Source organism: Oncorhynchus kisutch, linkage group LG15, assembly GCF_002021735.2.
Source record: "Oncorhynchus kisutch isolate 150728-3 linkage group LG15, Okis_V2, whole genome shotgun sequence".
NCBI lineage: Eukaryota > Metazoa > Chordata > Actinopteri > Salmoniformes > Salmonidae > Oncorhynchus > Oncorhynchus kisutch.
In genome coordinates this window covers 76,543,430-76,568,429 of record NC_034188.2, presented here as the reverse complement: position 1 = coordinate 76,568,429, position 25,000 = coordinate 76,543,430, and the positions used below count along the sequence as shown (strand labels likewise).

At 48.6% G+C, this 25,000-nt stretch overlaps 1 protein-coding gene across 5 annotated transcripts in view; it reads right to left on the bottom strand.

Moving 5' to 3' along the window:
• Positions 1-25,000, bottom strand: part of fat3a (FAT atypical cadherin 3a) — a 249,514-nt gene that overhangs the window by 22,138 nt on the left and 202,376 nt on the right. For all 5 annotated transcript variants that reach the window (XM_031791117.1, XM_031791118.1, XM_031791120.1 and 2 more), the window contains 3 exons: positions 18,812-19,008; positions 14,557-14,710; positions 14,241-14,474 (listed from right to left, as the gene is read on the bottom strand). In XM_031791117.1, coding sequence (XP_031646977.1) covers positions 14,241-14,474; positions 14,557-14,710; positions 18,812-19,008 — 585 coding nt within the window. The remainder of the gene's footprint in view (positions 1-14,240; positions 14,475-14,556; positions 14,711-18,811; positions 19,009-25,000) is intronic.

Below are 25,000 nucleotides of genomic sequence, written 5' to 3'. Positions count from 1 at the left end.
GTATAGAAAAGAGAGAGAGATATAGAAAAGAGAGAGAGATATAGAAAAGAGAGAGAGATATAGAAAAGAGAGAGAGGTTTACTCCAGTTCAAACATTAATCTTTGTTTAATTGGTCCCTTTCCTCCCATAATACCCTTCTCTCTCCCTCCCTTTCCTCCCACAATACCCTTCTCTCTACCTCCCTTTCCTCCCATAATACCCTTCTCCCTCACCCCCTTTCCTCCCAATATACACTTCTCTCTCCCTCCCTCTCCTCCCATATACCCTTCTCTCTCCCTCCCTCTCCTCCCATAATACCCTTCTCTCTCCCTCCCTTTACTCCCATAATACCTTTCTCTCTCCCTCCCTCTCCTCCCATAATACCCTTCTCCTCGCCCTCCCTTTCCTCCCATAATACACTTCTCTCTCCCTCCCTCTCCTCCCATAATACCCTTCTCTCTCCCTCCCTTTCCTCCCATAATACCCTTCTCTCTCCCTCCCTCTCCTCCCATAATACCCTTCTCTCTCCCTCCCTCTCCTCCCATAATACCCTTCTCTCTCCCCTCCCTTTCCTCCCATAATACCTTTCTCTCTCCCTCCCTCTCCTCCCATAATACCCTTCTCTCTCCCTCCCTTTCCTCCCATAATACACTTCTCTCTCCCTCCCTCTCCTCCCATAATACCCTTCTCTCTCCCTCCCTTTCCTCCCATAATACCCTTCTCTCTCCCTCCCTTTCCTCCCATAATACCCTTCTCTCTCCCTCCCTCTCCTCCCATAATACCCTTCTCTCTCCCTCCCTTCCTCCCATAATACACTTCTCTCTCCCTCCCTCTCCTCCCATAATACCCTTCTCTCTCCCTCCCTCTCCTCCCATAATACCCTTCTCTCTCCCTCCCTCTCCTCCCATAATACCCTTCTCTCTCCCTCCCTTTCCTCCCATAATACCCTTCTCTCTCCCTCCCTCTCCTCCCATAATACCCTTCTCTCTCCCTCCCTCCCTTCCTCCCATAATACACTTCTTCTCTCCCTCCCTCTCCTCCCATAATACCCTTCTCTCTCCCTCCCTCTCCTCCCATAATACCCTTCTCTCTCCCTCCCCTCTCCTCCCATAATACCCTCTCTCTCTCCTTCCCTTCCTTCCTCCCATAATACCCTTCTCTCTCCCTCACTTTCCTCCATAATACACGTCTCTCTCATCCCTCCCTCTCCTCCGCATAATACCCTTCTCTCTCCTCCTCGCCTGCCCATAATACCCTTCTCTCCGCCCTCCCTCTCCTCCCATATACCCCTTCTCTCTCCCTCCGTTCCTCCCATAAATCCTTCTCTCTCCCTCCCTCTCCTCCCATAATACCCTTCTCTCTCCGGCCTTCCTCCTTTCTCCCATAATACACTTGCTATCTTCTCCCTCCCTCTCCTCCGCATAATACCCTTCTCTCTTTCTCGCCATCCCTTTCCTCACATAATACCCTTCTCTCTCCCTCCCTTTGCCTCCCATAATAACGCTTCTCTCTCCCTCCCCTCTCCTCCATAATACCCGTTCTCTCTTCTCCTCCTCTCCGTCCCATAATAACCCTTATCTCTCCCTCCCTCTCCTCCCATAATACACTTTCCTCTCCCTCCCTCTCCTCCCATAATAACCCTTCTCTCTTCTCTCCCTCCCTCTCCTCCCATAATACCCTTCTCTCTCCCTCCTTTCCTCCCATAATACCCTCTCTCTCCCTCCCTCTCCTCCCATAATACCCTTCTCTCTCCCTCCCTTTCCTCCCATAATACACTTCTCTCTCCCTCCCTTATTCCTCCCATAATACCCTTCTCTCTCCCTCCCTCTCCTCCCATAATACCCTTCTCTCTCCCTCCCTTTCCTCCCATAATACACTTTCTCTCGTCCCTCCCTCTCCTCCCATAATACCCTTCTCCTCTCCCTCCCTTTCCACCCATAATACCCTTCTCCTCTCCCTCCCTTTCCTCCCATAATCCCTTCTCTCTCCTCCCTCTCCTCCGATAATAGCCCTTCTCTCTCCCTCCCTTTCCTCCATAATACCCTTCTCTCTCCCTCCCTCTCTTCCATAATACCCTTCTCTCTCCCTCACTCTCCTCCCATAATACCCTTCTCTCTCCCTCCCTTTCCTCCTCCATAATACCCTTCTCTCTCCCTCCCTTTCCTCCCATAATACCATTCTCTCTCCCTCCCTCTCCTCCCATAATACCCTTCTCTCTCCCTCCCTCTCCTCCCATAATACCCTTCTCTCTCCCTCCTCTCCTCCCATAATACCCTTCTCTCTCCCTCCCTCTCCTCCCATAATACCCTTTTCTCTCCCTCCCTCTCCTCCCATAATACCCTTCTCTCTCCCTCCCTCTCCTCCCATAATACCCTTCTCTCTCCCTCCCTCTCCCTCTCTCTCCTCCCATAATACCCTTCTCTCTCCCTCCCTCTCCTCCCATTAGAAACGTCTCTCTCCTCCCCTCCCTCTCCTCTACTCCTCCCATAATATCATTCTCTCTTCCCTCCCTCTCCTCTCTCTCCTCCCATAATACCCTTGGTCTCTCTCCCTCCCTCTCCTCTCTCTCCTCCCATAATACCCTTCTCTCTCCCTCCCTCTCCTCCCTCTCCTCTCTCTCCTCCCATAATACCTTTCTCTCTCTCCCTCCCTCTCCTCCCATAATACCCTTCTCACTCCCTCCCTCTCCTCTCTCTCCTCCCATGATACCCTTCTCTCTCCCTCCCTCTCATCTCTCTCCTCCCATAATACCCTTCTCCCTCCCTCCCTCTCTTCCCATAATACCCTTCTCCCTGCCTCCCTCTCCTCTCTCTCCTCCCATAATACCATTCTCTCTCCCTTCCTCTCCTCTCTCTCCTCCCATAATACCCTTCTCTCTCCCTCCCTCTCCTCCCATAATACCCCTCTCTCTACCTCCTCCCTCTCCTCTCTCCTCTCCCCCATAATACCCTTCCCTCTCCCTCCATCTCCTCTCTCTCCCTCCCATAATACCCTTCTCTCTTCCTCCCTCTCCTCTCTGTCCTCACATAATACCCTTCTCTCTCCTCCCTCTCCTCTCTCTCTTCTCCCATAATACCCTTCTCTCTCCCTCCCTCTCCTCCCATAATCACCCTTCCGTTCCCTCCCTCCTCTCTCCTCTCCTCCCTAATAATACCCTCTCTCCGCTCCTCCCCCCCTCTCCTCTCTCTCCTCTCGGCCAATAATTACCCTTCCTCTCTCCCTCCTCCTCTCTCCTCCTGCCTCCCATAATACCCTTGCTCTCTCCCTCTTCTCCTCCCATAATACCCTTCATCTCTCCTCAATCCTCTCTCCTCCATAAATACGCCTCATCTCTTCTCCCCTCCCTCTCCTCCTCCTTCTCCTCCGCATAATACCCTCCTACTCTCCCTCAGCCTCTCCTCTCTCTCCTCCCATAAATACCCTCCTCCTCCATCCCTCTCCCTCTCATAATACCACCTTCTCTCCCTCCCTCTCCTCTCTCTCCTCCCATCAATCACCCCGTCTCCTTCGTCCGCTCTCCTCTCTGTCCTCACATAATACCCTTCTCTCTCCTCCCTCTCCTCTCTGTCCTCACATAATACCCTTCTCTCTTCCCTCCCTCTCCTCTCTCTTCTACCATAATACCCTTTCCTCTCCCTCCCTTCTCCCTATCTCTCCCCCATAATACCCTTCTCTCCCTCCCTCTCCTCTCTCTCTCTCCCATAATACCCGTCTCTCCCTCCCTCTCCTCTCTCTCCTCCTAATACCCTTCTCTCTCCCTCCCTCTCCTCCCCATTAGAAACTTCTCTCTCCCTCCTCCTCTCTTACTCCTCCCATAATATCATTCTCTCTCCCTCCCTCTCCTCTCTCTCCTCCCATAATACCTTACCCTTGTCTCTCCCTCCCTCTCCTCTCTCTCCTCCCATAATACCCTTCTCTCTCTCTCCCTCCTCTCCTCCATAATACCCTTCTCTCTCCCTCCCTCTCTCTCCTCCTATAATACCCTTCTCTCTCCCCCCTCTCCTCTCTCTCCTCCCATAATACCCTTCTCTCTCCCTCCCTCTCATCTCTCTCCTCCCATAATACCCTTCTCTCTCCTCTCTCTCCTCCCATAATACCCTTCTCTCTTCCTCCCTCTCTCTCCTCCTATAATACCCTTCTCTCTCCTTCCTCTCCCTCTCTCTCCTCCCATAATACCCCTCCTCTCTCCCTCCCTCTCCTCTCTCTCCTCCCATAATACCCTCCTCTCTCCTCCCTCTCCTCTCATAATACCCTTCTTCTCCCTCCCTCTCCTCTCTCTCCTCCCATAATACCCGTCTCTCTCCTCCCTCTCCTCTCTGTCCTCACATAATACCCTTCTCTCTTCCTCCCTCTCCTCTCTGTCCTCACATAATACCCTTCTCTCTCCCTCCCTCTCCTCTCTCTTCTCCCATAATACCCTTCCCTCTCCCTCCCTCTCCTATCTCTCCTCCCATAATACCCTCCTCTCTCCCTCCCTCTCCTCTCTCTCCTCCCATAATACCCTCCTCTCTCCCTCCCTCTCCTCTCATAATACCCTTCTCTCCCTCCCTCTCCTCTCTCTCCTCCCATAAGACCCTTCTCTCTCCATCCCTCTCCTCTCTCTTCTCCCATAATACCCTCCCTCTCCTCCCATAATACCCTTCTCTCTCCCCCTCTCCTCTTCTCTCCTCCCATAATACCCTTGTTTCTACCTCTCTCTCCTCCTCATAATACCCTTCTCTCTCCTCCTCTCCTCTCTCTCTCCCATAATACCCTTGTTTCTACCTCTCTCTCCTGCCAAAATACCCTTGTCTCTACCTCTCTCTCCTCCATAATACCCTTGTCTCTACATCTCTCTCCCCAAAATACCCTTGTCTCTACCTCTCTCTGCTCCCATAATACCCTTGTCTCTACCTCTCTCTCCTCCTATAATACCTTGTCTCTACCTTCACACCTCCCTAATACCCTTCTCTCTCCCTCCCTCTCCTCCCATAATACCCTTCTCTTTCCATCCCTCTCCTTCCCTGATACCCTTCTTTTCCCTCCCTCTCCTCCCCTTATACCCTTCTCTTTCCCTCCCTCCCCTTGTACACTTCACTCTCACCCTCCTCTCCTCTCCTCCCTCCTCATCCCTCAACTCTTCTCCCTCCCTACCTCCCTCCCTCTCCCTCCCTCCCCTTATACCTTCTCTTCCCTCCCTCCCCTCCCCTTATACCCTTCACTCTCTCCCTCCCTCCCTCTCCTCCCATAATACCCTTCTCTCTCCCTCCCTCTCCTCCCATAATACCCTTCTCTCTCCCTCCCTCTCCTCCCATAATACCCTTCCCTCTCCCTCCCTCCATCTCCTTCTTCTCCTCCCATAATACCCTTCTCTCTTCCTCCCTCTCTCTCTGTCCTCACATAATACCCTTCTCTCTCTTCCTCTCCTCTCTCCTCTTCTCCCATAATACCTTTTCTCTTCCCTCCCTCTCCTCCCATAATACCCTTCCCTCTCCCTCCCTCTCCCCTATCTCTCCTCCCATAATACCCTTCTCTCTCCCTCCCTCTCCTCTCTCTCCTCCCATAATACCCGTCTCTCCCTCCTCTCTCTCTCTCCTCCCATAATACCCTTCTCTCTCCTCTCTCTCCCATTAGAAACTTCTCTCCTCCCTCCCTCTCCTCTACTCCTCCATAATATCATTCTCTCNGAGAGAAATAGAGAAAAAGAGAGAGAGATATAGAAAAGAGAGAGAGATATAGAAAAGAAGAGAGATATAGAAAAGGAGAGAGGTATAGAAAGAGAGAGAGATATATAGAAAAGAGAAGAGGAAATAGAGAAAAAGAAGAGAGAGTATAGAAAAGAGAGAGAGATATAGAAAAGAGAGAGAGATATAGAAAAGAGAGAGAGGTATAGAAAAGAGAGAGAGATATAAAAAGAGAGAGAGATATAGAAAAGAGAGAGAGGTATAGAAAAGAGAGAGAGGTATAGAAAAGAGAGAGAGATATAGAAAAGAGAGAGAGATATAGAAAAGAGAGAGAGATATAGAAAAGAGAGAGAGGTTTACTCCAGTTCAAACATTAATCTTTGTTTAATTGGTCCCTTTCCTCCCATAATACCTTCTCTCTCCCTCCCTTTCCTCCCACAATAACCCTTCTCTCTACCTCCCTTTCCTCCCATAATAACCTTCTCCCTCACCCCTTTCCTCCCAATATACACTTCTCTCTCCCCTCCCTCTCCTCCCATAATACCCTTCTCTCTCCCTCCCCTCTCTCCCATAATACCCTTCTCTTCTCCTCCCTTTACTCCCATAATACCTTTCTCTCTCCCTCCTCTCTCATAATACCTTCTCTCGCCCTCCCTTTCCTCCCATAATACACTTCTCTCTCCCTCCCTCTCCTCCCATAATACCCTTTCTCTCTCCCTCCCTTTCCTCCCATAATACCCTTCTCTCTCCTCCCTCTCCTCCCATAATACCCTTCTCTCCTCTCCCTCTCCTCCCATAATACCCTTCTCTCTCCTCCCTTTCCTCATAATACCTTTCTCTCTCCCTCCCTCTCCTCCCATAATACCCTTCTCTCTCCCTCCCTTTCCTCCCATAATACACTTTCTCTCTCCCTCTCCTCCCATAATACCCTTCTCTCTCTCCTTCCCTCCCATAATCCCTTCTCTCTCCCTCCCTTTCTCCCCATAATACCCTTCTCTCTCTCCCTCCCTCTCCATAATACCCTTCTCTCTCCCTCCCTTTCCTCCCATAATACACTTCTCTCTCCCTCCCTCTCTCTCCCATAATACCCTTCTCTCCCCCCTCTCCTCCATAATACCCTTCTCTCCTCCCTCTCCTCCCATAATACCCTTCTCTCTCCCTCCCTCTCCTCCCATAATACCCTTCTCTCTCCCTCCCTCTCCTCCCATAATACCCTTCTCTCTCCCTCCCTTTCCTCCCATAATACACTTCTCTCTCCCTCCCTCTCCTCCCATAATACCCTTCTCTCTCCCCCCTCTCCCCCATAATACCCTTCTCTCTCCCTCCCTCTCCTCCCATAATACCCTTCTCTCTCCTCCCTTTCCTCCTCCCATAATACCTTCTCTCTCCCTCCCTTTCCCCATAATACACTTCTCTCTCCCTCCCTCTCCTCCCATAATACCCTTCTCTCTCCCTCCCTCTCCTCCCATAATACCCTTCTCTCTCCCTCCCTCTCCTCCCATAATACCCTTCTCTCTCCTCCCTTTCCTCCATAAATACCCTTCTCTCTCCCTCCCTCTCCTCCCATAATACCCTTCTCTCTTCCCTCCCTTTCCTCCCATAATACACTTCTCTCTCCCTCCCTCTCCTCCCATAATACCCTTCTCTCTCCATCCCTTTCCTCACATAATACCCTTCTCTCTCCCTCCCTTTCCTCCCATAATACGCTTCTCTCTCCCTCCCTCTCCTCCCATAATACCCTTCTCTCTCCCTCCCTCTCCTCCCATAATACCCTTCTCTCCCTCCCTCTCCTCCCATAATACCCTCTCTCCTCCCTCTCTCCTCCCATAATACCCTTCTTCTCTCTCCTCCTCTCCTCCCATAATACCCTTCTCTCTCCTCCTTTCCTCCCATAATACCCTTCTCTCTCCCTCCCTCTCTCCCATAATACCCTTCTCTCTCCTCCCTTTCCTCCCATAATACCCTTCTCTCTCCCTCCCTTTCCTCCCATAATACCCTTCTCTCTCCCTCCCTCTCCTCCCATAATACCCTTTCTCTCTCCTCCCTTCCTCCCATAATACACTTTCTCTCCCTCCCTCTCCTCCCATAATACCCTTCTCTCTCCCCCTTTCCCACCCATAATACCCTTCTCTCTCCTCCCTTTCCTCCCATAATACCTCTTCTCCCTCCCCTCTCCTCCGATAATAGCCTTCTCTCTCCCTCCCTTTCCTCCCATAATACCCTTCTCTCTCTCCCTCCCTCTTTCCATAATACCCTTCTCTCTCCCTCACTCTATCTATCCCCTCTTTCCTCCCCTAATCACCCTCTCTCTCCCCTCCCTTTCCTCCCATAATACCATTCTCTCTCCCTCCCTCTCCTCCCATAATACCCTTCTCTCTCCCTCCTCTCCTCCCATAATACCCTTCTCTCTCTCTCTCCTCCCCATAATACCCCCTCTCTCTCCCTCCCTCTCCTCCCATAATACCCTTTTCTCTCCCTCCTCTCCTCCATATACCCTTCCTCTCTCTCTCCCTCTCCTCCCATAATACCCTTCTCTCTCCTCCCTCCTCCTCTCTCTCCTCCCATAATACCCTTCTCTCTCCCTCCCTCTCCTAGAAACGTCTCTCTCCCTCCCTCTCCTCTACTCCTCCCATAATATCATTCTCTCTTCCTCCCTCTCCTCTCTCTCCTCCCATAAATACCCTTGTCTCCCTCCCTCCCCTCCTCTCTCTCCTCCCATAATACCTTCTCCTCCCTCTCCCTCCCTCTCCTCCTCTCTCTCCTTCTCTCCTCCCATAATACCTTTCTCTCTCCCTCCCTCTCCTCCCATAATACCCTTCTCACTCCCTCCCTCTCCTCTCTCTCCTCCCATGATACCCTTCTCTCTCCCTCCCTCTCATCTCTCTCCTCCCATAATACCCTTCTCCCTCCCTCCCTCTCTTCCCATAAATACCCTTCTCCCTGCCTCCCTCTCCTCTCTCTCCTCCCATAATACCAATTCTCTCTCCCTTCCTCTCCTCTCTCTCCTCCCATAATACCCTTCTCTCTCCCTCCCTCTCCTCCCATAATACCCCTCTCTCTACCTCCCTCTCCTCTCTCTCCCCCCATAATACCCTTCCCTCTCCTCCATCCTCTTCTCTCCTCCCATAAATACCCTTCTCTCTTCCTCCCCTCTCCTCTCTGTCCTCACATAATACCCTTCTCTCTCCCTCCTCTCCTCTCTCTCTTCTCCATAATACCCTTCTCTCTCCCTCCCTCTCCTCCCATAATACCCTTCCGTCTCCCTCCCTCTCTCTCCTCCTATAATACCCTTCTCTCTCCCCCCCCTCTCCTCTCTCTCCCTCCCATAATACCCTTCTCTCTCCCTCCCTCTCCTCTCTCTCCTCCCATAATACCCTTCTCTCTCCGCTCTCTCCTCCCATAATACCCTTCTCTCTTCCTCACTCTCTCTCCTCCTATAATACCCTTCTCTCTCCCTCCCTCTCCTCTCTCTCCTCCCATAATACCCTCCTCTCTCCCTCCCTCTCCTCTCTCTCCTCCCATAATACCCTCCTCTCTCCCTCCCTCTCCTCTCATAATACCCTTCTCTCCCTCCCTCTCCTCTCTCTCCTCCCATAATACCCGTCTCTCTTCCTCCCTCTCCTCTCTGTCCTCACATAATACCCTTCTCTCTTCCTCCCTCTCCTCTCTGTCCTCACATAATACCCTTCTCTCTCCCTCCCTCTCCTCTCTCTTCTCCCATAATACCCTTCCCTCTCCCTCCCTCTCCTATCTCTCCTCCCATAATACCCTTCTCTCCCCTCCCTCTCCTCTCTCTCCTCCCATAATACCCGTCTCTCTCCCTCCCTCTCCTCTCTCTCCTCCCATAATACCCTTCTCTCTCCCTCCCTCTCCTCCCATTAGAAACTTCTCTCTCCCTCCCTCTCCTCTACTCCTCCCATAATATCATTCTCTCTCCCTCCCTCTCCTCTCTCTCCTCCATAATACCCTTGTCTCTCCCTCCCTCTCCTCTCTCCTCCCATAATACCCTTCTCTCTCCCTCCCTCCCTCTCCTCCCATAATACCCTTCTCTCTCCCTCCCTCTCTCTCCTCCTATAATACCCTTCTCTCTCCCCCTCTCCTCTCTCTCCTCCCATAATACCCTTCTCTCTCCCTCCCTCTCATCTCTCTCCTCCCATAATACCCTTCTCTCTCCTCTCTCTCCTCCCATAATACCCTTCTCTCTTCCTCCCTCTCTCTCCTCCTATAATACCCTTCTCTCTCCTTCCCTCTCCTCTCTCTCCTCCCATAATACCCTCCTCTCTCCCTCCCTCTCCTCTCTCTCCTCCCATAATACCCTCCTCTCTCCCTCCTCTCCTCTCATAATACCCTCTCTCCTCCCTCCCTCTCCTCTCTCTCCTCCCATAATACCCGTCTCTCTTCCTCCCTCTCCTCTCTGTCCTCACATAATACCCTTCTCTCTTCCTCCCTCTCCTCTCTGTCCTCACATAATACCCTTCTCTCTCCCTCCCTCTCCTCTCTCTTCTCCCATAATACCCTTCCCTCTCCCTCCCTCTCCTATCTCTCCTCCCATAATACCCTCCTCTCTCCCTCCCTCTCCTCTCTCTCCTCCCATAATACCCTCCTCTCTCCCTCCCTCTCCTCTCATAATACCCTTCTCTCCCTCCCTCTCCTCTCTCTCCTCCCATAAGACCCTTCTCTCTCCATCCTCTCCTCTCTCTCCTCCCATAATACCCCTCCCTCTCCTCCCATAATACCCTTCTCTCTCCCTCCCTCTCCTCTCTCTCCTCCCATAATACCCTTGTTTCTACCTCTCTCTCCTCCCATAATACCCTTCTCTCTCCCTCCCTCTCCTCTCTCTCCTCCCATAATACCCTTGTTTCTACCTCTCTCTCCTGCCAAAATACCCTTGTCTCTACCTCTCTCTCCTCCCATAATACCCTTGTCTCTACATCTCTCCTCCCAAAATACCCTTGTCTCTACCTCTCTCTGCTCCCATAATACCCTTGTCTCTACCTCTCTCTCCTCCCATAATACCCTTGTCTCTACCTCTCACACCTCCCATAATACCCTTCTCTCTCCCTCCCTCTCCTCCCATAATACCCTTCTCTTTCCATCCCTCTCCTCCCCTGATACCCTTCTTTTTCCCTCCCTCTCCTCCCCTTATACCCTTCTCTTTCCCTCCCTCCCTTGTACACTTCACTCTCACCCTCCCTCTCCTCTCCTCCCCTCCCCTCATACCCTTTCACTCTCTCCCTCCCTACCTCCCTCCCTCCCTCCCTCTCCTCCCCTTATACCCTTCTCTTTCCCTCCCTCCCCTCCCCTTATACCCTTCACTCTCTCCCTCCCTCCCTCTCCTCCCATAATACCCTTCTCTCTCCCTCCCTCTCCTCCCATAATACCCTTCTCTCTCCCTCCCTCTCCTCCCATAATACCCTTCCCTCTCCCTCCCTCCATCTCCTCTCTCTCCTCCCATAATACCCTTCTCTCTTCCTCCCTCTCCTCTCTGTCCTCACATAATACCCTTCTCTCTCCCTCCCTCTCCTCTCTCTCCTCCCATAATACCCTTCTCTCTCCCTCCCTCTCCTCCCATAATACCCTTCCCTCTCCCTCCCTCTCCTATCTCTCCTCCCATAATACCCTTCTCTCTCCCTCCCTCTCCTCTCTCTCCTCCCATAATACCCGTCTCTCCCTCCCTCTCCTCTCTCTCCTCCCATAATACCCTTCTCTCTCCCTCCCTCTCCTCCCATTAGAAACTTCTCTCTCCCTCCCTCTCCTCTACTCCTCCCATAATATCATTCTCTCTCCCTCCCTCTCCTCTCTCTCCTCCCATAATACCCTTGTCTCTCCCTCCCTCTCCTCTCTCTCCTCCCATAATACCCTTCTCTCTCCCTCCCTCCCTCTCCTCCCATAATACCCTTCTCTCTCCCTCCCTCTCTCTCCTCCTATAATACCCTTCTCTCTCCCCCCTCTCCTCTCTCTCCTCCCATAATAACCCTTCTCTCTCCTCCCTCTCCTCTCTCTCCTCCCATAATACCCGTCTCTCTCCTCTCTCTCCTCCCATAATACCCTTCTCTCTTCCTCCCCTCTCTCTCCTCCTATAATACCCTTCTCTCTCCTTCCCTCTCCTCTCTCTCCTCCCATAATACCCTCCTCTCTCCTCCCTCTCCTCTCTCTCCTCCCATAATACCCTCTCTCTCCCCTCCCTCTCCTCTCATAATACCCTTCTCTCCCTCCCTCTCCTCCCTCTCCTCTCCCCATAATACCCGTCTCTCTTCCTCCCTCTCCTCTCTCTCCCTCCCATAAGACCCTTCTCTCTCCATCCCTCTCCTCTCTCTCCTCCCATAATACCCCCTCCCTCTCCTCCCATAATACCCTTCCTCTCTCCCTCCCTCTCCTCTCTCTCCTCCCATAATACCCTTGTTTCTACCTCTCTCTCCTCCCATAATACCCTTCTCTCTCCCTCCCCTCTCCTCTCTCTCCTCCCATAATACCCTTGTTTCTACCTCTCTCTCCTGCCAAAATACCCTTGTCTCTACCTCTCTCTCCTCCCATAATACCCCTTGTCTCTACATCTCTCTCCTCCCAAAATACCCTTGTCTCTACCTCTCTCTGCTCCCATAATACCCTTGTCTCTACCTCTCTCTCCTCCCATAATACCCTTGTCTCTACCTCTCACTCCTCCCATAATACCCTTCTCTCTCCCTCCCTCTCCTCCCATAATACCCTTCTCTTTCCATCCCTCTCCTCCCCTGATACCCTTCTCTTTCCCTCCCTCTCCTCCCCTTATACCCTTCTCTTTCCCTCCCTCCCCTTGTACCCTTCACTCTCACCCTCCCTCTCCTCCCCTCCCCTCATACCCCTCCCTCCCTCCCTCCCTCCCTCCCTCCTCCCTCCCTCCCTCCCTCCCTCCCTCCCTCCCTCCCTCCCTCCCTCCCTCCCTCCCTCCCTCCCTCCCTCCCTCTCCTCCCCTTATACCCTTCTCTTTCCCTCCCTCCCCTCCCCTTATACCCTTCACTCTCTCCCTCCCTCCCTCTCCTCCCCTTATACCCTTCTCTTTCCCTCCCTCTCCTCCCCTTATACCCTTCTCTTTCCATCCCTCTCCCCCCTTTATACCCTTCACTCTCTCCCTCCCTCTGGTTCCCTCTTCCTCACTCTCTTTCCCTCCCTCTCCTCCCCTTATACCCTTCTCTTTCCATCCCTCTCCTCCCCTTATACCCTTCTCTTTCCCTCCCTCTCCTCCCCTTATACCCGTCTCTTTCCCTCCCTCTCCTCCCCTTATACCCTTCTCTTTCCCTCCCTCTCCTCCCCTTATACCTGTCTCTTTCCATCCCTCTCCTCCCCTTATACCCTTCTCTTTCCATCCCTCTCCTCCCCTTATACCCTTCTCTTTCCCTCCCCTTTTACCCTTCTCTTTCCATCCCTTTCCCCCCCTTATACCCTTCACTCTCTCCCTCCCTCTGGTTCCCTCTTCCTCACTCTCTTTCCCTCTCACTCTCCCTCTCTTTCTTCCTCTCCCTCTCTCTCTCCCTTTGATGCCCTTCTCTTTGTCATCCTGCCACAGCGCGACACTGCATGACTTGTTGGTAAACAAGTGCGGTTGTGACTTTTCATTAGTGTGGTTGTGACTTTTCCTTAGTGTGGTTGTGACTTTTCATTAGTGTGGCTGTGACTTTTCATTAGTGTGGTTGTGACTTCATTAGTGTGGTTGTGACTTTTCATTAGTGTGGTTGTGACTTTTCATTAGTGTGGTTGTGACTTTTCATTGGTGTGGTTGTGACTTTTCATTAGTGTGGTTGTGACTTTTCATTAGTGTGGTTGTGACTTTTCATTAGTGTGGTTGTGACTTTTCATTAGTGTGGTTGTGACTTTTCATTAGTGTGGTTGTGACTTTTCATTAGTGTGGTTGTGACTTTTCATTAGTGTGGTTGTGACTTTTCATTAGTGTGGTTGTGACTTTTCATTAGTGTGGTTGTGGCAGAGCTTCATTTTCTTTCCCTTCCCTCTTTGCAAGGCGAGACGGTGACAGCAGCCAAATCCAGAGACAGAATATGAGTGTTAGCAGTTTGTGGGTGTGTGTGATTGCTATCAGTAAGTGCTAGTAGCTGGTCCAAATCCAGGGCAAATTAAATACGATTGCTAACAGCTAACAGTGAGGTAAGTGCTGAGCAGAACAGAGTAAACATTATTATAAACTCTACCCATCTATCAGTTAATATTCAGCTGGATGGGCAACTCTGGTCCTGGATAGCTGCAGTATGTGCAGGTGAGAGAGAGAGAAAAATAGTGTGAGAGTGTGTGACAGAGAGAGACAGAGAGAGAGAGACAGAGAGTGAGAGAGACAGAGCGAAAGAGAGAGAAAGAGTGTGAGAGTGTGACAGAGAGAGAGAGAGAGTGAGTGAGAGACAGAGTGAGAGAGACAGAGCGAAAGAGAGAGAGACAGTGTGAGAGTGTGTGACAGAGAGAGAGAGAGAGAGAGAGAGAGAGAGAGAGAGAGAGAGAGAGAGAGAGAGAGAGAGAGAGAGAGAGACAGAGAGTAAGTGAGAGAGAGAGACAGAGCGAAAGAGAGAGAAAGAGTGTGAGAGTGTGACAGAGAGAGTAGAATATTCCATTCCTACCTTCATCAGGGTCAATGGCCTGTATGCGTGTAAGCAGGGCTTTGGTGGATGTGTCTTCATACACACTGGCAGTGTAGTGGGGAGCAGAGAACGCCGGAGGGTTGTCATTCACATCCAACAGCGTCAGGTGGACCTCTGCACGACAGAACCGACCACCTCCGTCTGTTGCCTGGGCAACCAGTCTGTACACGGGTGTCTTCTCCCGGTCCAGGGCCTGGGCTGTCTTTAGTTCACCTGAACAGAAAAAGAGGAGAGACAGGTTAAGATCACACTTCAACTTCATTGGCAAATATAAAATAAAGTAAAGGTAGTGTACCAGTGTCTGGGTCGATGCTGTAGTCTTCAGAGCCCGGTCCATGTAGAGAGTACTGGATCCAAGCACTGACACCTACATCAGCATCGCTGGCCCCAACCCCCACTATCACTCTGTTGACTGGTATATCCTCTGGGACCGAGGCGGTGTACAGAGCCTGCACACACAGAAAGATACCATCAAACACCACAACACTCATAATTCATAGCATTTACACACACAACAAGAACATACTAACAACAAAAAATCATCCCTCCGAACAAACAGCTCCTCAATACACAACAACAAGAAAACACTAACATCAAACAGTCATCCCTCTGAACAAACAGCTCCTCAATACACAACAACAAGAACATACTAACAACAAAAATCATCCCTCCGAACAAACAGCTCCTCAATACACAACAACAAGAAAACACTAACATCAAACAGTCATCCCTCTGAACTAGCGTTGCACATTTTGGGGAATATTCAGAGGTGGAAACATTCCGTGGAATGCTCTTCTGCAATGTAGAGACCGGTGTGTCTGTTGTCCCTTGTGTCTGTGCTCTAATAGAATACTGGTTGAGGGGTGGAGATGATGTAGTTAATTATTCCTTGCCCACGAACAATTGACCACCCATCAGAGATGGTTTGCTTGACCTTCACTTGAACTCTATGGAACTCTGCATCCAGCAAATTAGTAGATAAATCATGTCTGGTTGGAGGGGTGTATGCTGGGAAAAGAACATTCAGAAATCTCTTCCAATACACATTGCCTGTGAGCATCAGAGGTGAACCAGTTGTATACACAGCTCGAGCAAGACATTCATTAGCATTTCTCTGACTACGTTCCTCCATTGTGTCAAAAACTTCTGATTCAGGAGGATCATGAGCTGTTACTATCGATAAGGTTTCTGATACATCATTTTCACCTCGAATAGAAGTAGAGGGAGTTTTGTAAGAGGTTGCTTGTTGTGAGCGCTGAGGGAACTTTATGCACTTGGCCAGTTGATTCTGTTGCATTCTTCACATATGATTTGGCACAGTTTTTGAAAATGTACACAGCTTTTCCTTCTATACTAGCTGCAGTGAAATGTCTCCACACATCAGATAGTGCCCGTGGCATTTTCCTGTAAAGATTCGAAAAGAATACAAAAATACAATACAAATACAATTCCATGTACAGATAAGTAGTTAAGCAGTCAGATGAAACAACTCCTTTGTAAGATAAATGTTTTAAAATGAAATATGTATGGAAACAGGTGAATTAACACTCCTCAGTTAGCAGGCTCAAGCTAAAACCCACATGGTAGCAAAAACAAACTAGCAGAAATTGTTAACAAGTTAGAAATGATTTAAACACACTTTGCTCTAGGCTACTATTTACTAGTTAACAAAAAATCATGTATGTCGTATAAATTATATTCACCCCACCCAGTATTGTAATCAAAACGTACCAGAAAGCATGTAGTCCTTGGCTCAGCAGTGTAATAGTGTGGGCTCAATAGCATCTCATTAGTGTGCAAGATCTTGAGAATCAGCTGTACATGTGATGGGAGAATGCACTGCACATGTGATGGGAAAATGCACTGTGCATTCAGAGGGTTGCAATTCCATTGAATTGGGGATAGTTTAACCAAAATATGCCACAAGACCTAGAATTGCCTTATGTATATCCCAAAAAAGGTTCACTGTTATGAGCTAACTTTTTTGATGAATTTAAGCAAAATTCCCAGGCTTAACTTCCCACGAAAAGTTTCCGACCCTTTGCAACTCTACTCCGAATCAACAGCTCCTTCATACACAACAACAGCATACTAACTACATATCAACCAGCATCAAACACGCCACAACTCTCCGAATTGTGAACAACAACTCTCTAGACAGAGAAAACTAACAGCAGTAACTAAAAAGCAGCAACAAACATTGTCTGTCAAACGGCATTAGAAATCAACACAGTTCTGTACCATATACAGCAAACACACTGCTCAAACAGACACACAACCACAGCTACGTATCACCAGACCTCACACAGGAACACACAGACACAACCACAGCTACGTATCACCAGACCTCACACAGGAACACACAGACACACAACCACAGCTACGTATCACCAGACCTCACACAGACACAACCACAGCAACGCATCACCAGACCTCACACAGGAACACACAGACACACAACCACAGCAACGTATCACCAGACCTCACACAGGAACACACAGACACAACCACTGCTACGTATCACCAGACCTCACACAGGAACACACAGACACACAACCACAGCTACGTATCACCAGACCTCAAACAGACACACAACCACAGCTACGTATCACCAGACCTCACACAGGAACACACAGACACAACCACAGCTACGTATCACCAGACCTCACACAGGAACACACAGACACACAACCACAGCTACGTATCACCAGACCTCACACAGACACAACCACAGCAACGCATCACCAGACCTCACACAGGAACACACAGACACACAACCACAGCAACGTATCACCAGACCTCACACAGGAACACACAGACACAACCACTGCTACGTATCACCAGACCTCACACAGGAACACACAGACACACAACCACAGCTACGTATCACCAGACCTCACACAGACACAACCACTGCTACGTATCACCAGACCTCACACAGGAACACACAGACACACAACCACAGCTACGTATCACCAGACCTCACACAGGAACACACAGACACACAACCACAGCTACGTATCACCAGACCTCACACAGACACAACCACAGCAACGCATCACCAGACCTCACACAGGAACACACAGACACACAACCACAGCAACGTATCACCAGACCTCACACAGACACAACCACAGCTACGTATCACCAGACCTCACACAGGAACACACAGACACAACCACTGCTACGTATCACCAGACCTCACACAGGAACACACAGACACACAACCACAGCTACGTATCACCAGACCTCACACAGACACAACCACTGCTACGTATCACCAGACCTCACACAGACACAACCACTGCTACGTATCACCAGACCTCACACAGACACACACAGACACAACCACTGCTACGTATCACCAGATCTCACACAGACACAACCACTGCTACGTATCACCAGACCTCACACAGACACAACCACAGCAACGTATCACCAGACCTCACACAGACACAACCACAGCTATGTATCACCAGACCTCACACAGGAACACACAGACACAACCACTGCTACGTATCACCAGACCTCACACAGGAACACACAGACACACAACCACAGCTACGTATCACCAGACCTCACACAGACACAACCACAGCTACGTATCACCAGACCTCACACAGACACAACCACTGCTACGTATCACCAGACCTCACACAGACACACACAGACACAACCACTGCTACGTATCACCAGATCTCACACAGACACAACCACTGCTACGTATCACCAGACCTCACACAGACACAACCACAGCAACGTATCACCAGACCTCACACAGACACAACCACTGCTACGTATCACCAGACCTCACACAGACACAACCACAGCTACGTATCACCAGACCTCACACAGGAACACACAGACACAACCACTGATACGTATCACCAGACCTCACACAGACACAACCACAGCAACGTATCACCAGACCTCACACAGACACAACCACTGCTACGTATCACCAGACCTCACACAGACACAACCACAGCAACGTATCACCAGACCTCACACAGACACAACCACTGCTACGTATCACCAGACCTCACACAGACACAACCACAGCTACGTATCTCAAGACTTCACACAGACACACACAGACACAACCACAGCAACGTATCACCAGACCTCACACAGACACACACAGACACAACCACTGCTACGTATCACCAGATCTCACACAGGAACACATCTCAAATACACTCTAAATTATATAGTGGTTGTTTACAGTAAAGTAACAGACCGTGCAAAATCTGAAACAGAACCAACTGCAGCGAACAAAATGATTAAATATGAGTTATGACTGAGGCTTGAACATAAAACACAACCACATATAAGACAAGTGGAATTCAACTTTAAAGTCACATTTCTGTGACAGTTATGGGAAAGCTTACAATAAACAATGAACACCAATGATAATCATTACCAATGTTTCACTATGTTTAGGAAACTATGTCATTCAGAAAACATATCAGAATAATGACCAATAAACATAAACATATCAAATGCAATAGTGTACAGAAAGAAAAGTCTGGAAATAAAATGTGACTGACCTCGTCGCAGACCGGGCTGTTGTCATTGGTGTCAGTCACAGACACCTCCACGGTTGCCCTGGTGACGAACAGGCCGTCGCTAGCGGTAACGTTGAGAAGGTACAGGTCCTGTTCCTCACGGTCCAGCGGGCGCTTCACATACATCTTCCACTCGCCTTGCACCTGCCCCAGGGCAAACTCCCCTCGAGGGTTCCCACCTGAGGAGAGAGAGAGAGTTTATATACACACCCAAGGGTTCCCACCTGAGGAGAGAGAGAGAGAGTTTATATACACACCCAAGGGTTCCCACCTGAGGAGAGAGAGAGAGTTTATATACACACCCAAGGGTTCCCACCTGAGGAGAGAGAGAGAGTTTATATACACACCCAAGGGTTCCTACCTGAGGAGAGAGAGAGAGTTTATATACACACCCAAGGGTTCCTACCTGAGGAGAGAGAGAGAGTTTATATACACACCCAAGGGTTCCTACCTGAGGAGAGAGAGAGAGTTTATATACACAACCATGGGTTCCTACCTGCGGAGGGAGGGTTTATATGCACACCCAAGGGACGATACCTGAGGAAAAAGGGAGGGAGGGAGAGAGAGAGTTTATATACACACCCAAGGGTTTCTACCTGAGGAGAGAGGGAGGGAGGGAGGGAGTTTATATACACACCCAAGGGTTCCTACCTGAGGAGAGAGGGAGGGAAGGAGGGAGTTTATATACACACCCAAGGGTTCCTACCTGAGGAGAGAGGGAGGGAGGGAGGGAGTTTATATACACACCCAAGGGTTCCTACCTGAGGAGAGAGGGAGTGAGGGAGGGAGTTTATATACACACCCAAGGGTTCCTACCTGAGGAGAGAGGGAGGGAGGGAGTTTATATACACACCCAAGGGTTCCTACCTGAGGAGAGAGGGAGGGAGGGAGGGAGTTTATAAACACACCCAAGGGTTCCTACCTGAGGAGAGAGAGAGGGAGGGAGGGAGGGAGTTTATATACACACCCGAGGGTTCCTACCTGAGGAGAGAGGGAGAGTTTATATACACACCCAAGGGTTCCTACCTGAGGAGAGAGGGAGGGAGGGAGGGAGTTTATATACACACCCAAGGGTTCCTACCTGAGGAGAGAGAGAGGGAGGGAGGGAGGGAGTTTATATACACACCCAAGGGTTCCTACCTGAGGAGAGAGGGAGAGAGGGAGGGAGGGAGTTTATATACACACCCAAGGGTTCCTACCTGAGGAGAGAGGGAGTGAGGGAGGGAGGGAGTTTATATACACACCCAAGGGTTCCTACCTGAGGAGAGAGGGAGTGAGGGAGGGAGGGAGTTTATATACACACCCAAGGGTTCCTACCTGAGGAGAGAGGGAGAGAGGGAGGGAGGGTGTTTATATACACACCCAAGGGTTCCTACCTGAGGAGAGAGGGAGGGAGGGAGTTTATATACACACCCAAGGGTTCCTACCTGAGGAGAGAGGGAGGGAGGGTTTATATACACACCCAAGGGTTCCTACCTGAGGAGAAAGGGAGGGAGGGAGGGTTTATATACACACCCAAGGGTTCCTACCTGAGGAGAGAGGCAGGGGGGGAGGGTTTATATACACACCCAAGGGTTCCTACCTGAGGAGAGAGGGAGGGAGGGAGGGAGGGAGGGAGGGAGGGAGGGAGGGAGGGAGGGAGTTTATATACACAACCAAGGGAGCAATCAATGAGGGTCAGGCACTTAACGAGGAGCAGGCTCAGCTCAGCACTACCGTAAATAGTGACGTCTCTCTACCAAATCCACATTAGACTGGTTCAGCGACAGCCTCTCATACACAGAACCTTAGTAACTCTATAGTAACTCTATAGTAACTCTATTGTAACTCTATAGTCACTCTATAGTCACTCTATAGTCACTCTATAGTAACTCTATAGTAACTCTATAGTCACACAGGGGGAGGAAGGATGGAGAGAGAGAAATGGTGGAAGAGAGAGCGACAGAAAGCGAGAAAACGGAAGAGAACGTGAGAGAGAACTTCTACGTAACAAAAGGGAGAAGGAAAAGAGAAAGGGATATTTATTTGTATTTTTTATTGAACCTTTATTTCACTAGACAGTTAAGAACAAATTCTTATTTTCAATGACAGGCAGGCAGGCAGAAAGGCAGGCACTCAGACAGGCAGGCAGAAAGGTAGACAGGAAGGCAGAAGAGGCAGACAGGCAGGCAGACATGCACACAGACAGGCAGGCAGGCAGACATGCACACAGGCAGGCAGACAGAAAGGCAGACAGGCAGGCAGGCAGACAGACACACATGTTGAGAGAAAGTAGGACCTGAGAAAAAGGAAGAAACAACATAATGACAGAGAAGATAAGGGCTAGAACTGCTTTCCAGCAGACACTTTTAACCAGAGTGACATATAATAAGTGCATTCAATTAAGAAAGTGGTCCACAGAGTGTAGTCTAGGGACCTGATATCTGAGTCAACCTAACTCACTGACCACTACCCCCTGACAACATACCACAACACAGAGACAGACATTCTCTCTGTCTGAAACATGAAACAAATGGAACAGCAGGACAAACATCCTAATTGTTTTTTCCTCTCCCCTCCTATTATAACAACATCCTAATTGGTTTTTTCCCCTCCCCTCCTATTATAACAACATCCTAATTGGTTTTTCCCCTCCCCTCCTATTATAACAACATCCTAATTGCTTTTTCCTCTCCCCTCCCCTCCTATTATAACAACATCCTAATTGGTTTTTCCTCTCCACTCCTTTTATAACAACATCCTAATTGTGTTTTCCTCTCCACTCCTTTTATACAACATCCTAAATTGGTTTTTCCTCTCCACTCCTATTAATAACAACATCCTAATTGGTTTTTCCTCTCCCCTCCCCTCCTATTATAACAACATCCTAATTGGTTTTTCCTCTCCCCCTCCCCTCCTATTATAACAACCATCCTAATGGCTTTTTCCTCTCCCCTTCCCCTCCTTTTATAACAACATCCTAATTGGTTTTCCTTCCTCTCCCCCTCCTATTATAACAACATCCTAATTGCTTTTTCCTCTACCCTCCCCTCCCTATTATAACAAACATCCTAATTGGTTTTTTCCTCTCCCCTCCCCTCCTATTATAACAACATCCTAATGGGTTTTTCCTCTCCCCTCCTATTATAACAACATCCTAATGGGTTTTTCCTCTCCCCTCCTATTATAACAACATCCCTAATTCGTTTTCCTCTCCTCTCCTATTATAACAACATCCTAATGGAGTTTTTCCCTCTCTCCCCTTCCCATCCTATTATAACAACATCCTAATTGGTTTATCCTCTCCCCTCCCCTCCTATTTAACAAAATCCTAAGTGGTTTTTCCTCTCCTCGCCTATTATAACAACATCCTAATTGGTTTTGCCTCTCCCCTCATATTATAACAACATCCTAATTGGTTTTGCCTCTCCCCTCATCTTATAACAACATCCTAATTGGTTTTTCCTCTCCACTCCTATTATAAAAACATCCTAATTGTTTTTTTCCTCTCCACTCCTATTATAACAACATCCGATTGGTTTTTCCTCCTCCACCTCCTATTATAATAACACATCCTAATTGCTTTTTCCCCTCCCCTCCTATTATACACAACATCCTAATTGCTTTTTCCCCTCCCCTCCCCTCTCTATTATAACAACATCCTAATTGCTTTTTTCCTCTCCCCTCCCCTCCTATATATAAACAACATCCTAATTGCTTTTTCCTCTCACCTCCCCTCCTATTATAACAACATCCTAATGCTTTTTCCCCTCCCCTCCTATTATAACAACATCCTAATTGCTTTTGCCACTCCCCTCCTATTATAAGCAACATCCTAATTGGTTTTTCCTCTCCCCTCCTATTATAACAACATCCTAATTGCTTTTTCCTCTCCCCTCCTATTATAACAACATCCAAATTGGTTTTTCCTCTCCCCTCCTATTATAACAACATCCTAATTGGTTTCCCCTCCCCTCCCCTCCTATATAACAACATCCTAATGGGTTTTTCCTCTCCCCTCCCCTCCTATTATAACAACATCCTAATTGTTTTTTCCCTCCCCTCCTATAACAACATCCTAATTGGTTTTTCCTCTCCCCTCCCCTCCTATTATAACAACATCCTAATTGTTTTTTCGCCTCCCCTCCTATTATAACAACATCCTAATGGGTTTTTCCTCTCCCCTCCTATTATAACAACATCCTAATGGGTTTTTCCTCTCCTCTCCCTCCTATTATAACAACATCCTAATGGGTTTTCCTCTCCCCTCCTATTATAACAACATCCTAATTGGTTTTTCCTCTCCTCTCCCCTCCTATTATAACAACATCCTAATTGGTTTTCCTCTCCCATCCCCTCCTATTATAACAACATCCTAATGGGTTTTTCCTCTCCCCTCCCCTCCTATTATAACAACATCCTAATGGGTTTTTCCTCTCCCCTCCTATTATAACAACATCCTAATTGGTTTTCCTCTCCTCTCCCCTCCTATTATAACAACATCCTAATGGGTTTTTCCCCTCCCCTCCTATTATAAACAACATCCTAATGGGTTTTTCCTCTCCCCTCCTATTATAACAACATCCTAATGGGTTTCCCCTCCCTCCTATTATAACAACATCCTAATTGGTTTTTTCCCCTCCCCTCCTATTTAACAACATCCTAATTGGTTTTTCCCCTCCCCTCCTATTATAACAACATCCTAATTGTTTTTCCCCTCCCCTCCTATTATAACAACATCCTAATGGGTTTTTCCTCTCCCCTATTATAACAACATCCTAATGGTTTTCCTCTCCCCTCCTATTATAACAACATCCTAATTGGTTTTTCCTCTCCCCTCCTATTGTAACAACATCCTAATGGTTTTTCCTCTCCCCCTCCTTATTAACAACATCCTAATTGGTTTTTCCTCTCCCCTCCTATTATAACAACATCCTAATGAGTTTTTCCTCTCCCCCTATTATAACAACAATCCTAATTGGTTTTTCCTCTCCCCCTCCTATTATAACAACATCCTAATTGGGTTTCCTCTCCCCTCCTATATAACAACAACCTAATGAGTTTTTCCTCTCCCCTCTATTATAACAACATCCTAATGGGTTTTTTCCTCTCCCCTTCCTATTATAACAACATCCTAATTGGTTTTTCCTCTCCCCTCCTATTATAACAACATCCTAATTGGTTTTTCCTCTCCCCTCCTATTATAACAACATCCTAATGGGTTTTTCCTCTCCCCTCCCCTCCTATTATAACAACATCCTAATGGGTTTTTCCTCTCCCCTCCCCTCCTATTATAACAACATCAAATTGGTTTTCCTCTCCCCTCCTATTATAACAACATCCTAATGGTTTTTCCTCTCCCCTCCTATTATAACAACATCCTAATGGGTTTTTCCTCTCCACTCCTTTTATAACAACATCCTAATGGGTTTTTCCTCTCCTCTCCCCTCCTATTATAAAACATCATAATTGGTTTTTCCTCTCCACTCCTTTATAACAACATCCTAATTGTTTTTTCCTCTCTCCTCCCCTCCTATTATAACAACATCCTAATGGGTTTTTCCTCTCCCCTCCCCTCCTATTAAACAACATCCTACTTGGTTTTTCCTCTCCCCCTCCCCTCCTATTATAACAACATCCTAATTGGTTTTACCCTCTCTCCCCTCCCCTCCTATTATAACAACATCCTAATGGGTTTTTCCTCTCCCCTCCTATTATAACAACATCCTAATTGGTTTTTCCTCTCCTCTCCGATTATAACAACATCCTAATTGGTTTATCCTCTCCCCTCCCCTCCTATTATAACAAAAATCCTAATTGGTTTTTCCTCTCCTCTCCTATTATACAACATCCTAATTGGTTTTGCCTCTCCCCTCGTATTATAACAACATCCTAATTGGTTTTTCCTCTCCCCTCCTATTATAACAACATCCTAATAGGTTTTTCCTCTCCCCTCCTATTATAACAACATCCTAATTGTTTTTTCCTCTCCCCTCCTATTATAACAACATCCTAATGGGTTTTTCCTCTCCCCTCCCCTCCTATTATAACAACATCCTAATTGGTTTTTCCTCTCGCCTCCTATTATAACAACATCCTAATTGTTTTTTCCTCTCCCCTCCTATTATAACAACATCCTAATGGGTTTTTCCTCTCCCCTCCCCTCCATTATAACAACATCCTAATTGGTTT